General features: G+C 48.1%; 1 protein-coding gene across 1 annotated transcript in view; it reads right to left on the bottom strand.

Annotated features, from left to right (window-relative positions):
* Positions 1-4386: 4386 nt before the first annotated feature.
* LOC147732589 (uncharacterized) overlaps positions 4387-13927 on the bottom strand; it is a 428162-nt gene continuing 418621 nt past the window's right edge. The window contains exon 8 of the mRNA XM_086957108.1: positions 4387-5943. Within this exon, the coding sequence (XP_086813234.1) occupies positions 5283-5943 (661 nt within the window). The 3' untranslated portion in view covers positions 4387-5282. The remainder of the gene's footprint in view (positions 5944-13927) is intronic.

The following is a 13927-nucleotide window of genomic DNA, read 5'->3' as shown; positions in this document are numbered from 1 at the left end:
CTTCACCAGGATAGGCTTGAAATATTAGGCTCAAGTACAAATTTTAATGGTCAAACTGAGCTGCTTCAGAAGAATGTCTGAATTCAAATTCTACCGTTATTGTTGTGTATTTTTTTTTTAAAAAGAATATTGCAAATATAAAAGGAAATGTCACTTACTTGTAATCCTATTTCTGCATTTGAGGGATCTTCCCTACACTTTTAAAACATAGAATATTCCTGCCTCTCTAAAGGGACTCTGATACTTTTCCAAAAATGTATACATTAGTTTGGAGGTTAATGCTGTCATTATCCAAAAGCAGGTCTTACCTCCATAACAGAAAGAGGTCAATTTTTTTATCCATCTATAATATATAAATACTACATAAGGCAACATTGCATTTTATGTGCAGCAATCAAGAAAAAGACGACTCAAATGCCTGCGAGTGAGAGAAGGGCATGAACGAAAATTCAGCCTATTACGTTAAATGTAAACAACAGTGAACAATATGTCCTGCTCCTTCAGAGATCCTGCAGATTTCATCTCACAGCATGCTTTGTATTGGTATGCACCCACCCTACCTCAGTTCTTTTTCATAAAAAAATTGCAGATTCTTCAATGTAACTGAATCACAATTTGCCTTTTAGAATGGAAAGACCAGGGAGATATGATGGTTGGTTATGACTTCACTGAAGGTTCCCACAATGTACAACTACAAATACAAGTAATATTTCCTTCTGCACTGTAGGATCTTCACTGAAAGTCATAACCGTAGAAAAGAAAGCTTATCTAAAAAAATCCAAAGGTCCTCAACAGTCAGCAGCTAAACAATCCATGACAAATCATTCATAATCAAAAACTTATCCCAAAACCTGCTTCAGAGTAGCTTCGCCAGCTAACATCAGCTCTAGATTCTAGATGGTAAAGTCTAGGGAATGGGAGGACAGACTCCATGTATCAACCTTACATTAATGAATCAATGGGGCATTATTTTAACCAAGCCACAGAATTCGTTTTTTCTTGTGTTGAGTGAGTCCTAGGTTTGTTGGCTAGTTGATAGCTAAAGACAAAGCCAGAAACTATTCTTTGGGGGAATGGACTGTATCGATATTGACAAAACATTGTGGAGTGGACCATAAATGACAAAACATGACTATCGAACTACAATTTTAAGACCACCTTCATTTAAGAACTGGAAGTATCTTTCTACTAGACAGGAGGGATTAGTGATGAAAACTGACAGTGAAACTGTCTGATTAATATGAAAGTCGATAACACGTTTGGCAAAAAGGAAAGATGTGTTTTAAAACAAAGAGTTTGTGCTACAATATTGTGTAAGGTTATACTACAGATAGAGACTGAAGCTTGCTTACTTTGCAGGCCGATGTAATGCCCACCAGAAAGGCTAGCTTTCTCCAATGATGCCTTTTGGTTGAGGCTGGTGTGAGAAACATTTCCTTTGCAAGTTTGTACCAAATGTTATAACATGGCTCTGCTCAAGAAGCAGATTGAAGTTGTAACGGCGCTGATGTGTGAGGGACTTTTACCTGGATATTAAACATTGTTGCACACCAGAGCAACACACCCTAGAACATTAGAATGTCTTTCACAGGTAATGACCATGAAGTAAGCAAGGTAGGTGTATAAGATGAGAATGAGATTTGATTACATCTTGCATTTTCTTGGTGAATGATGTGGTTCAACATCTGAGAGGGGATTATCACAGACCTCATATGGGGAGTTTAGATGTGTCAGTGATAAAAGGCATTTTTCCTGATGAGTGACATCAAATTGCCCCTCAGAACCATTACCGGTTTTGGTGGAAATGTCAAGCAGTGGTACCTCAAGTGTATGATCTGCAGGAATTACTATCCAGGGGGTTCTTGATGGGAGTCATCTGCGGCGTCCCGCAAGGATCATCACTCAGCCCCACCCTCTTTAACGTCTACATGAGACCTCTCGCCACCATCGCACGCCAACACAACCTCAATATCATCTCCTACGCCGACGACACCCAGCTGATCCTCTCCCTCACCAGAGACCCCGACACGAAGGGATGAAAGACGTCGCCGAGTGGATGAAGAACAGCCGCCTGAAACTGAACTCAGACAAGACGGAAGTCCTCATCCTGGGACCATCACCCTCCGCCTGGGACGACCCCTGGTGGCCCCCAACCCTGGGCACCGCCACCAAGCCTACGACCACGCACGCAACCTGGGATTCATCCTAGACGCCTCCCTCTCGATGACCAGACAAGTCAACGCCGTCTCATCTTCATGCTTTCAAACCCTCCACATGCTCCGCAAGATCTTCCGATGGATCCCGACCAAAACCAGGAAGACGGTCACCCAGGCCCTCGTCACCAGCCGACTGGACTACGGAAACACCCTCTACGCCAGAACCACAGCCAAGCTACAGAAAAGACTCCAACGCATCCAGAACGCCTCCGCCCGACTCATCCTGGACATCCCCCGAAGCAACCACATCTCCGGCCACCTGAGGGACCTGCACTGGCTCCCCGTCAACAAGAGGATCACGTTCAGGCTCCTCACCCACAAGTCTCTCCACGACCTGGGCCCCAAGTACCTCAACGACCGCCTGACCTTCCACACACCCACCCGCCAGCTACGGTCTGCTAGTCTCGCCCTCGCCGCCGTACCACGCATCCGATGAGCCACCGCCAGAGCAGGTCCTTCTCCTACCTGGCGGCCAAGACAGGGAACTCCATCCCCATCCACCTCCGGCTGACCCAGGACCACCTCTCCTTCAGGAAGCAACTGAAGACCTGGCTGTTCGAGCAGTAGCGAACCCCTTCCCCAAGCGCCTTGAGATCCTTCCGGGTGAGTAGCGCGCTATACAAGTGTCATGATTGATTGATTGATTGAGTAGAGAAACTTCCAGTGGTGGCGAAAAAGATAACCACCTAGAAGATGAATGAGAAACCACTGTTGACCCTACCGACGATGACCTGAACAGTGTGGTCATAAACATTGACCTTCTTGAATTATGTTTCGAAGAGAGTCTCAACACTCAGGGGCCGATTCCGATCTGGGTCGGAAAGCTCTCCGACCGAGTCCGTTCAGTCGGACTCCCATAGAAGTCAATGGGAGCCGGTCGTATGAGGCGTACATGGGCTCCCATTGACTGAATTGGTAAATCTCGCACAAGGGCACCCCTACAGTGGATATGCGTTGGTGTCATCTGCACCGTACATGCCTGTGTTGGAGAGACCCTTGGGTCTCCCCCTGTGTCCGAGTCGTAAGGCAGATGTTTTGCAAGCCGGAAACTTCGGCTCGCACCGACTGTCCGACGTGTGCATCGTACTGGCTCGGTCGTAAATGGCATCCATTGCCCGGCACGGTTTACTTACGGACGAGACGTACGGATCGGTTCGGACCCAGAAACGACTCGGTCAGTTAATTTCACGTTGCTCACATCGTACTTGCTCGCTCATACAGCTGTACGAGTCGAGCAGAAAACATGCATACGGCTCGTACTTTTTCCTGCCAGATCGCGTTCGGTGCCTTTCCGAGCGGGATCGGATTCGGCCCCTCAATATTAAATATCTTCATGGTGCTTGGACGTCAATCACTTTAGTGTATTGTAACCTGACTTTTTTTCTTATGTCTAATAGTGTTCTTTCTTCAGCATAGATATTGTACCAGTGGCTAAACTCTCTTTCGACAGAGAGCACGTGGGTATGAAACCATGCTATGACGTAAGCAGGAATGACAAATGTGGCTTAATGGAAGTGGTGGCGATGCAGCTTCTTCTCACTTGATATCCATATTCAAGAATTCTTGCCTGGGGTGTACATGGACACACACAGAGGTACTAGTTTGGCCAGCCAACAATATTTCTTCCTCCACCATGAACTCTCCAAGTTTGTTCCTCAGGCGTATCCACTCACAGTCCTTCCAAGCTCTTTTGCCATTTTCTGACAGAATTTGCATTTCCTTAACTTAATGCGAGGGTGGTAAGCAGAAAAAACATAAATTATGTGCGTCTGAGGCAGCCTTTTTGCTCACACTTCAGTGTGAAGGACACTTCATAAAATGTGAAGACAATCTGAAAATTCCTATTCAAATGTGTAAAAATAAAGATTAAAAAACATCAGACACCTGTAGGCTGTCTAATTAAAAAAGTTCAAATTCTGTGAAAGTATCCTTTCTCAAAAATAGGGTGCAAAAACCTTTGATGTATTTTTAGATCCTGTTGGCATGAGCCAGAAATCCGGAAATTAACCTGTGAAGCAACTACTAGCACAACACATGCAAGCAGGTGGATTCTGTTGGCTCTTTAAATAAGCAGAAAGCATATGTTTCAAGCCTGCATAAATGTAACCTAACAGGCTTTTTACTTCATGGTTTTTCTCTCCCACACCAGTTTGGATTTTTTTCTTGATTGTATCATATGGTAAGTTACATACTTCATTGAAGCCTAATGGAGTATTTATATCGCATTGATGGGCAGAATAAAATTCTGAAAACAATTGTTCTGTTGAAGCCTGCATTCGGAAAATGACAGCTTTCACCTCTACATCAATGCATGGACTATTTTTTTAAAGAAATTTTACAGGATTTGTGCAAGCATAGGGAAGAAATCCTATGTTTATAATGATTATTGAAAATTGTAGGATCCAGAACTCAGGTCACGTTACCTTCTACTCGCAAATCATTTCAAATAATTTAGTTCATTCTTAGCACTACATAGGGATAAACTAATCAGTAGAGAATAGGGTCCTCAGTGGCTCAGCAAGTTTGCCAAGTATCAATTGAAAAAACAACCAAACTAAAAGACGTAGATCTACATATGAAGGTACTGTTTAACCTTAATGGGGCATAATTCCTTTACCAAAACAATATCACATGAAGAGCCTGGTGAACTGTAACAGGTTTTAGTTGCTGTCCAGTTAACTTGACATATACGTCAGGAGAGAACATTTGCTTGTTCAGGTAAACCATAAACAGACACATGAGGACGGTTTCCTTGAATTCATAATTCTTCCACTAGCCACATTGTGTCTTGGAGTGAATCTTTCATTGTTTTAGTGTAAAAATAGCAGCTTCAAGAACAGGACGTCTGATTATTTTCAAAACATATACAGGAGTTCTGATATAAATCCTTAGAGGAAAATAGTAATTTATGTCAAGTGAGGTTAGTAAATGTTAAAAAGATGCTTCATAGAGATAACATTTCCAGCACTGCCACCTCAAGCTTTGAGAATGTAGTGGACTTGGGTGGGCACAGTGGAAACAATTCTGTATCAGCCAGACAGTTTTTTCCAAACAGAATAATTAAATCTATGCCATTTTCATTTGCCAAAGTGAGATGCTGGCACAACCAGCCAATGGCTTGCCACCTATAAGGAGGAGGACATCAGGAAAATGGTTCACTGCAACGTCTGAATAGTTTCTGTGTTGTATAGTCACATCATCATCTTTTTTTGGGAACCCAGTCAGTTCTTCATTTTCCTCAGGACAACCAAACATAGGATTTAAAAAGGAAGTCTCTACTTCAGAGAGTACAGTTTGACCCTCTGTTGCACAATATTTAGAAAAAGTCTGCTTTGAGGCAGACAGAGGTAAACCAGGACATTGTGTAAATACTTTCATTTCAATTCCATTCGTAATAGTAGACACTTTGTTAGAACGCTGTGTTTGAAAAGGGTTAGAAGTGGATCGAGGCTGCTGGCTTTCCTTCAAAGTTTGATTAAAATTATCTTTTGCTCGATTAGAAAACTTGAAATTCTGTTGAAAGCTCAAACCAACTCCTAACAACGAATGGTACATTTTTGAAATAGGAACCACATCTTTAGATGAAATCTTTTTCCAAGTTTGTGAGCAGAACTGAAATTTCCACAGGTGACTGGTTGGATTGTCATTTGGTTTGCCACCACCAAAAATCAGCATGCAGTCCTCAAAGACAACAGACGAGTGGCCCATTGATTTTGGGGGTCCAGAACTGAAAAATACAAAAGTTCGGAGATTATTTTAAGTTACAACTTCCAATACTTTTTCATTTTGCATGCTAAAATACAAACAATATTTTCTAGTAATGGGCCTTAGAGACAATTAATACTTAGAACCAACTTTATTTAAGAGGAAACATTCCAATGCATACAGTAATTTCTATAGCATAATACATGTTCAAGCGCAGAGACACATAATCAACTATTTTCTAAATGGAATGGAAAATATGACTAAACTATTGTTCCTTTTGGTGAAAGACAGTATTTGACATTCTAAGGAATATTGCAGCACCCTCTTCCAATAACTACTGCTAATAATATTGGGAAGAACCTCCACAAACCCAAGTAATTTTCACTTTAGAAATGCACTTTTAGTAAAAAGTGAAAATATACCCATCTGCCACTGTCAATCAGAACCTCACTCTGGTCAAATGGAGCATTCAAGAATTAAACATGAAAGTATTTTTAATTTGAATATCAAAGTCCAGTTAATCACCCTTAGTTCCAAAATTTTGTTTACCGACTCCTTCTCTCAGCCCACTGCAAGCAGATTCCAACTGCTGCAATATCCTCAAACAAAGAGGTTGTGGAAACAAGCATTTGCAATGCAAAAGGTCTCGCATTTGCAAGAGCTTGATCTATTGGTATTGTGAATGTCAATGCCTTTTATTTATGTGTTTTGAAAACCTGCTAACACACTTTGTACTTCTAGTCCTTGCTTACGAGAACCAAGGCTTGCCGTAACTGCGCCTCTTTAATTGTGTCTTTTTTTCGTAATCAAGGACTATAACTATAAAGTGCTTGTTTACACACCGCTTGCAGGTTTTCAAAACAAAGACGAGACATACTGCATTACAAATGCTACTTTAAAAAATAAACAGGTATTTCTCAGGGTATCTGATTGCTAAACAGGAGTATCTATTGAACAATTAACAAATAACTGATGGAATCTACATTGATGATGACCTGAGTAGCCAAAACAAAATAGCGGGCTGCATCCTTATAGTTATGAAGGCCTAGATGACGAAAGGGCGGTAATACAAACTATTTAACCGCATGCGCGCTAGCGGGTTTTCCCGCTGCACGCTGAAATTTCAAAATCGCGGCTTTCGTGACAAAGCCAGCTCGTCATGAACACAGCGCAGGTAACGCCCATGACGAGCTGGCTTTGTCATCCGCTTCTAAGGGGTTAAAGATCACTGACAATCATAAATCATGATCTCTGCTTTCAAAACTGTAGCCTCAGCAGTCAGTGTTTCATCTATTGCAATGTGCAGGCAGTGTTTCATCTTGTGCAATGTTGAGTAGGCAGAGAAAGACAAAAAAATATTTGGAAGTCTCTGGCTACGACCAGATATTAATAGCCATTATTAACTGATGGGCTGCTATAGATAGACAAAACGAAGCCTTTGTGCCCCTTTTTCCCGACATAGGACGGCATCACTAAAGTTTAGAGAGAGCCCATTATTTCTTTTAGGGTGTTTAGAAGTCCTGAGAGAGTAGGAGCTTTTCCCAGAACCGTAATATTTTATTCTGTTCCCTGGGCAACCGGATGACATGGAGTTGCATTCACCATAGCAGGCGAGTAACATATTTGTTATTAATTATCTTTAAACATGCCTGCAGCTTCTACTTAGAACCAGTACATAAAGGATTGGGCCTGCCAAAGATGTTCAGCACCACACAGTGCCACGTTTTAGTCATGTGCTTACCACTTTCAGACCCTGGCAGCTGATGAGTTAATCGAACTGGTGACGGGGGGGATGTATGGGTGGACCTTTTTGAGTGTGGTTTCTTTACAACCACATACTCTTTCAAAGATGAGAAGGCGAGTGGGAATAACGTGCAAACAGGTGACAGGCGAAGACAACGTTTTTGGCCAGTGAGAGGATAGCGCGTTGATGGGATAAGTAATGAGTAGTAGATGACGAGCGTGATGAAAGATGGGCATTCATTAATAGACACAGGGTTAAAGGACCTCCTTTCTTATGCGTCGTGTTTTTCTCTGTAACCGCTCCCCTCTCTTCCTCCAGTCGCCCCATCAATGATCCTGTACCCCTAAACATAGCACCTTCCCTGCTGGTCTTACTGTACTGCAATCCCCCGCTCCACTGCACAAGAATCTGGCCCTGCAGCACCAAATGTCGCATGAAAGGCACAACAAGCGAGACACAGAGCGGGAGACAGACGGCCGTCTGCCAAACGCCAGATGAAAAGTTACTGCTCTCCCACAGCAGAAGTTAAAAATAAACACGCCTTATACAGCAATCCCCCCCTCCACTGCACAACACTCGGGCCCTGCAGCACCAAACGCCGCATTAAAGGCACAACCAGCAAGACCCAGAGTGGGAGACAGACGGCTGTCTGCCAAACGCCGGATGAAAAGTCACTGCGCTCCCACGGTTGAAGTTAAAAATAAACACACCCGCCGCCTCATGAGAAGGGAGAAGTGAAGAGACGCAGCACGGATGACGATCAACAGACGACGAGTCCAGTCCGAGTGGGCGGGGCCTAAGGGAGACAGGGCGGTCACCAACCCCACTTCCAAAAGCAAAGCGACGACAATAGATCTCGTAAAGCGATCAGCACATGCGCTGCGACACTAGGCGAGACCTAAAAAGCAGTCTAGAACAACACTTTGTTATACTATTTTCTGATAGAGACTACTAGCCGCAAATTCCTTAATGTAGAATAATCCCCAGGTGTGAGACTTGATCCGGAAAGCCTTTCTTTTCCCCAGACATCAGTTTTTTCCTTTTTCGCGTGCAACGCGGATCCGGTTTGTGCTCTGGGCCTGTTTAGGCCTTTGCCTTCGCTACTGCGTGTGCTTTGTGGGAACAGTGTGCGGATGCCTTCGGCTTTAAAACATGTTCAACTTGTAGACGCCTGATGTTGGCGACGGACCCTCACCTCATTTGTATGTGGTGTTTGGGGTAAGATCACGGCTCCACTGACTGTGAGACGTGCCAACGGTTGAAGCCGAAGTCGCGAAGGGAGCGCCGGATGAAACTTCTTTTGGCTCGCATGTCCAGGTCGGCTTCGTAACTTCGATCAGCTTCTGCGGAAGGTTTTCGAAGCAGCCGTCATCGTCCTCATCCCTTTCCTGTGCCGCAAGAGAGTTGCTCCCCTGTCGGTAAGTGTCATAGTTTGCCCCGAGGGTGGTTTCCGGCCTGGTGGGGGCGTGGGCTCTCCACGGGTGATGCAGCCCGCGTATCGTCCCCCTATCCACCGCTTCCCGGTGAGGGGGCATCGAGAGCCCAGATGGAGACATATGCGGCGGCTTTGCTGGCCTCGCTGGCTTCTCCGCCTTCCCCCTCCTATGACGTCAGTGGATCCCTTGCTCTGTGCCGGGGCCTTCCGTGGCGTCACTGGTTGCTCCGGCCCCGGAGCCGATTGGTTCGGATCCAGGCTTGGAGGATGTGGTGCCATTGGGGTGCGGCCCTTCGGGGGTCTCTCCTTCGAGCCACGGCTCCCCGGATTCGCCGCAAACTCCTGCGGGAGTCCCTGTGGTGTCGAGGGAGTTAGTCGAGGCTCGGGTTGCATCCCTGAGCCACTCTCGGCCCTTTGACAAGGTGATCCTGCCTAAGGCCCAGGTGACGCCGCTACAGCGCTGCCAGTTGCTGGCCCTGGCGGCACCACAGGGGTCGGGGCTGGCGGGAGACTCCTCGTCCCTCCAAGCAGGTGGCCACCTCATTGGAGGTCGTGTTGGCCTTGGCGGCGCCACAGGGGTCTCCTTGCCACTCCCCGGGTCCCTCTCGTCCCTCCACGCAGGCGGCTGCCTCGTTGGAGGTCGAGCCCCTTAGCCGCCTTGGCTCTGGCCCGGTCTCTGACGCTGTGTGATGTGGTGGGGGCCTGTCCGGCGTCTCTGGTGGCGCTGGACGACGACTACGTCCTGCTCCAGGTTGCGGATTCTATGGCAACGGACAGGCGTCAGGTGGTTGATTTATCTTTGAACGTCCACTCTTCCCAGGAGGCTGGGCGCCTGCTGGTGTCGTCCTCGCCGGAGACGGGCCGCTGCATCGTGGCTTTTTCCCCGACGTCATCAAAGGCCAGCTCCTCTCCATCACCGCGGCCGCGGTTTTCGCCAGAGGAACCATAGGTCCCCCAGTCCTCGTGCCTCTTTCTCCCTTCCGGACCTGGCCCTTCCCCACTCTGATTGGCTTAGGGGATGGCTGCCTTAGCTTGCAGACGTCGCGAACAGAGGACTACTTTCCCCACCGTGGGCCCTACGGAGGCGGGTATGTCCTTCGCTCGCGCAGTTTCCACAGCTGTTGGAATTTTGCGCATGGGTGATCCGGCTTCTCATTTCCCTGCGGATCATCTTTTGGAGGTTCTTCACCAGGGCTCTGGTGAGAGGGAGCTGCTGCTTCCCTTCGAAGGTTCGCTCCGTTCTTCTCTGATAGGGGCTTAGGGGCGCTCTGCCACGGTGTATCTGGTGCACCAACACTTTCTGCACTGGCACCTTCCAGGACCGCGTGACCCGGTGTTTCTTTCCCTCCACCCCTCTGCCAGTGGGCCCCTTTTGCGGACTGCTTTACCCTCCCTGCCGTCCCTGTTGTCTCCACCATCACAAGAGGCCCGTTGGCTGGACTCTTGGGAGCGCAATATGTTTGCTTCGACCAGTGCGGTCCTGGGGGGTCCTTAACACTTTATGTGTGCTGGCTAGGGCCACCTCTTGCTTGTGGGACTCAGCGGAGTCCCTTGGATCTGTCGCTTCTCACGAGGGTGTCTGTGTTGACTTGTGGCACCATGTGTTTTATGGCCGGGAGCTGGCGGTGTTTATTCTTCGCTCCGCTTTGGACATCTCGGAGGTGCTTGCTCGTGCCATGGCTTCCTCGGTTGCCCTTCGCCGTCATGCTTGGCTTCGGGACAGTGTGTTCTCGGAAAATGTTCGGGAACGGCTGGTGGATCTTCCTTTCGATGGCACTCTTTTGGTCCACGCCCTGGCGGACTCGGTCATCCGGAGGTTCTTGGCCGGGCTTCGGCCTCCTCCTCCTCCTCCTCCTCCTCAGTGACCTGTGGGTTGATCTGGTTCTTGGGAGCTGTTCTTTCGTTGGGGCGGGTCGCCCCCAGTTGTGTGATCTGTGTGATTCATGTGCCTGCAAGTCCTCTTTTGTTGGGACTGAGGCTCTGTTGGCTGCTGGCCGGCCCTTTTTGCTGTGTGTTTTTGCTTGGGTTATCTGCACCAGGTTGGTCCTGAGATAAGGCCTTCTGTCTTTTTCTTTTTGGCTGCTTGCAAGCCCTCTGCTGGGCTTTTTCCCACGGTTCTTTCTGTTGTCCTCTGCTGATGAAGTTTCTTCCTAAGAGGGTTTCCATGTCTTGGGACTAACATACCCTAGGTGGGGTAGTGGTAGCTTTTATATAGCTTGCTCTGTGCTTGTAAGTTGTGGTCGCCTGCGGGCCTCTGCTCTTCCTGGCGTTAAAGTATGTTGAAGGTGCAATTCCCTTCTAGGTGGTTGGAATGCCTTTGGCGGTGCCCCGGGGTATCCTTATTCAGGGTCACTGCGTTGTTAACCTGGTCTGCCCTGCTGTCTGCGGCCTGGCGTCATGGCTCAGGTTCCACATCTTTTTGTCTTGTGTGCGCGGACCCCTTCCTGAGGTGTGTCCGGGGCCTTCTTCGCCTTCTCGCTCTCCGTCTTGGGGGCTGCGATGGATTTCTGTTCTTCCCTCTTTCAGGCGCACCCTGCCCTGTCTTCCTGGGTGTCCCCGAGCTGCTCTTTCTGCTTCCGCCTGCTTTATTGCTGTAGGCTCTGTTCTGTTTGGTCTATTGACTACTGGCTGTGGTAGGATCAGCTGCCCTCTTCGCAGGGTGTGTTTCCGGGGAGGGGGGACTTGCCTTCTTTCTGCCTCATCTCCTTGGTGTCTCTGGGTTGATCTTCTTCCTCTTCCTTGCCTTGGCCCTGGATGGAGGTTTTTGTTGCCTGATGCAGGCGTGTGGTGCTTCAGCCTCCTCTTGCTTTGCCCCGGTTTCCTCTGCGGAGTGTGAACGGGCTTCCTCTTCCTTTCTTCTTTCCGCATCACCCTTGGGATCGGTGGTGTTCTGACTGTAGGGGTTCCCCTTGCCTGGGGGCACAGGGCTACTCGCCATGTCCGTCAAATTCATCCCCTATGGGACGCTCTGTTATGTCCAGGTTGGTGGGGTCCTCTCGCAGACCCTCCTTCCCCGTGGGTATGGCTAGGGTATCTATTCTACATTAAGGAATCCGCGGCTAGTAGTCTCTATCAGATGTACAAGTTACTTACCTTCGGTAACGATGTATCTGGTAGAGACGATTCTAGCCGCAGATTCCTTCACGACCCGCCCTTCCTCCCTGTTCTGCAAGAGCCCTTAGCTTGCACTTCTGCACTCGCCTACCTCTGGGTGCTTTGTCTTCTGCAAGTGCCCTCTTTCACTCCTCCCTAGCGGGGTGCTTGTTTGGTGGGTTTGCATCCATTCCTCCTTTCTGGTACTTGACTGGTAGGTTCATGGGTGCTCCTTCGTCCCTACACTCTGGTGTTTCCAGTGTGGGGCCTTCTCATATTTTTCCTCTTTCCTTGTTTCGAGTTTGACTCATGTGCAGTCCTCTGAGTTGGGGCCTCTTGGCTGGGCCTCTTGGCTGGGCCTCAGCCGTGGCTTCTTTCAGGGGACGAGACTCTCCTTGGTGGCGTTGTCTTGCGGTAAATTGTCGTTACTCTTCTGTCCTTCACTGTTAATGGACTGTGGTTGCAGACTTCTTTCGTCTGCTGCACAGTTTTTCATATGTTTTTCTTTTCTGTCTCCATGGAGAATGTTGTATTGTTTGCAGGGTTGCTTTGCAGTGGCTGAGATCTGCTCTTTCCTTCTATGACTTTCGGTGCCACAGTGTCTGGCACTTTCCCGAATGGGCTGTTCCCCACCATTTGCTTCTTTCCTTTCTGTTTCTCAGCTGTTTCGCACACTGTTCCCATATTCTCACAGTTTTTGTTTGTGATGGCTCCGCGGGATGGTGCGGAAAAGTTCTCAGAAGAAAACTGATGTTGGCGCGCCGGGGTGGGCCTTATGTGACCTCGCTGATATCACGCCCGTGGACGACGTCAGGGCGGAGTCACGCGGTACCGCCCCCGACGCGCAGAGATGCTGGGGAAAAGAAAAGTTTTCCGGATCCAGTCTCACGCCTGGGGATAATGCAACGTTAAGGAATCTGTGGTTAGAATCGCCTCCACCAGATACATCGTTACCGAAGGTAAGTAACTTGTACCTTAACTAGCCATGGCGAGCTAATGTAAGAGACGGTGTATGCATCTCTATCACTGGAATATTGCAGGTAATGCTTTCAATTTCTAAGAGCCTAGGATTAGCGGAGACAGAGCGTTGTCAATGAAACCTAAACAAAACAGATAAATGAGCTGATTTTGCAGGGATATGGAATCAAAGCCATTACCCTGGCTAATACAGCTAGGAGAAGTTGCCTTACAAGATTGGGCCAGGGTTAAGAAAGGGAGGATTACAGACAAAGGCAATTAAAGCATGATTCACCAGGGGAGAGAGGGCGTGGCCAGCGAGCCATCGTGGTGGACGTGAGTTCCTAGTGCTCCGTTACTAATCCCTCACTTATCCAAATACATGCTCTGAATGCGACCCATCCGTACGAGTAAGCAGCAATACCTGACTGGCCCAGGCTGTAGCTGCAGTTGGGATCCCGTAGCAAACAAAAGCGCAGGCACAACCTGCGATATTAGCAACAGCGGGTTAGAGGCCTGGGCGGCTCCGGAGCGGGCGCGGGAGCACGGTGACAGACGGAAAGAAGCTGCTGGGACTGCGGAGGCACCGTGCGGTTAGGCGTGATACCACTTTGCCTGTGGAATTGTTGGTGCTCCTGACAGTACATATCCAGCCCTTGTCGGCACTGCCCTGATCGGAGGAGTCAGGCCGGAGTGCACTGCGATTTGGGCCTTACCCCAGGAGACCCCATGAGGTAGGCCCAAGAGGTGCTGAAAGGGGGGCTTGCAGCCTTTGTT

This window comes from Lissotriton vulgaris, chromosome 2_1 (genome assembly GCF_964263255.1).
Source record: "Lissotriton vulgaris chromosome 2_1, aLisVul1.2, whole genome shotgun sequence".
Taxonomy (NCBI): domain Eukaryota; kingdom Metazoa; phylum Chordata; class Amphibia; order Caudata; family Salamandridae; genus Lissotriton; species Lissotriton vulgaris.
Note: the sequence above shows the minus strand (reverse complement) of the source record. Positions and strands in the feature narration are given on the sequence as shown.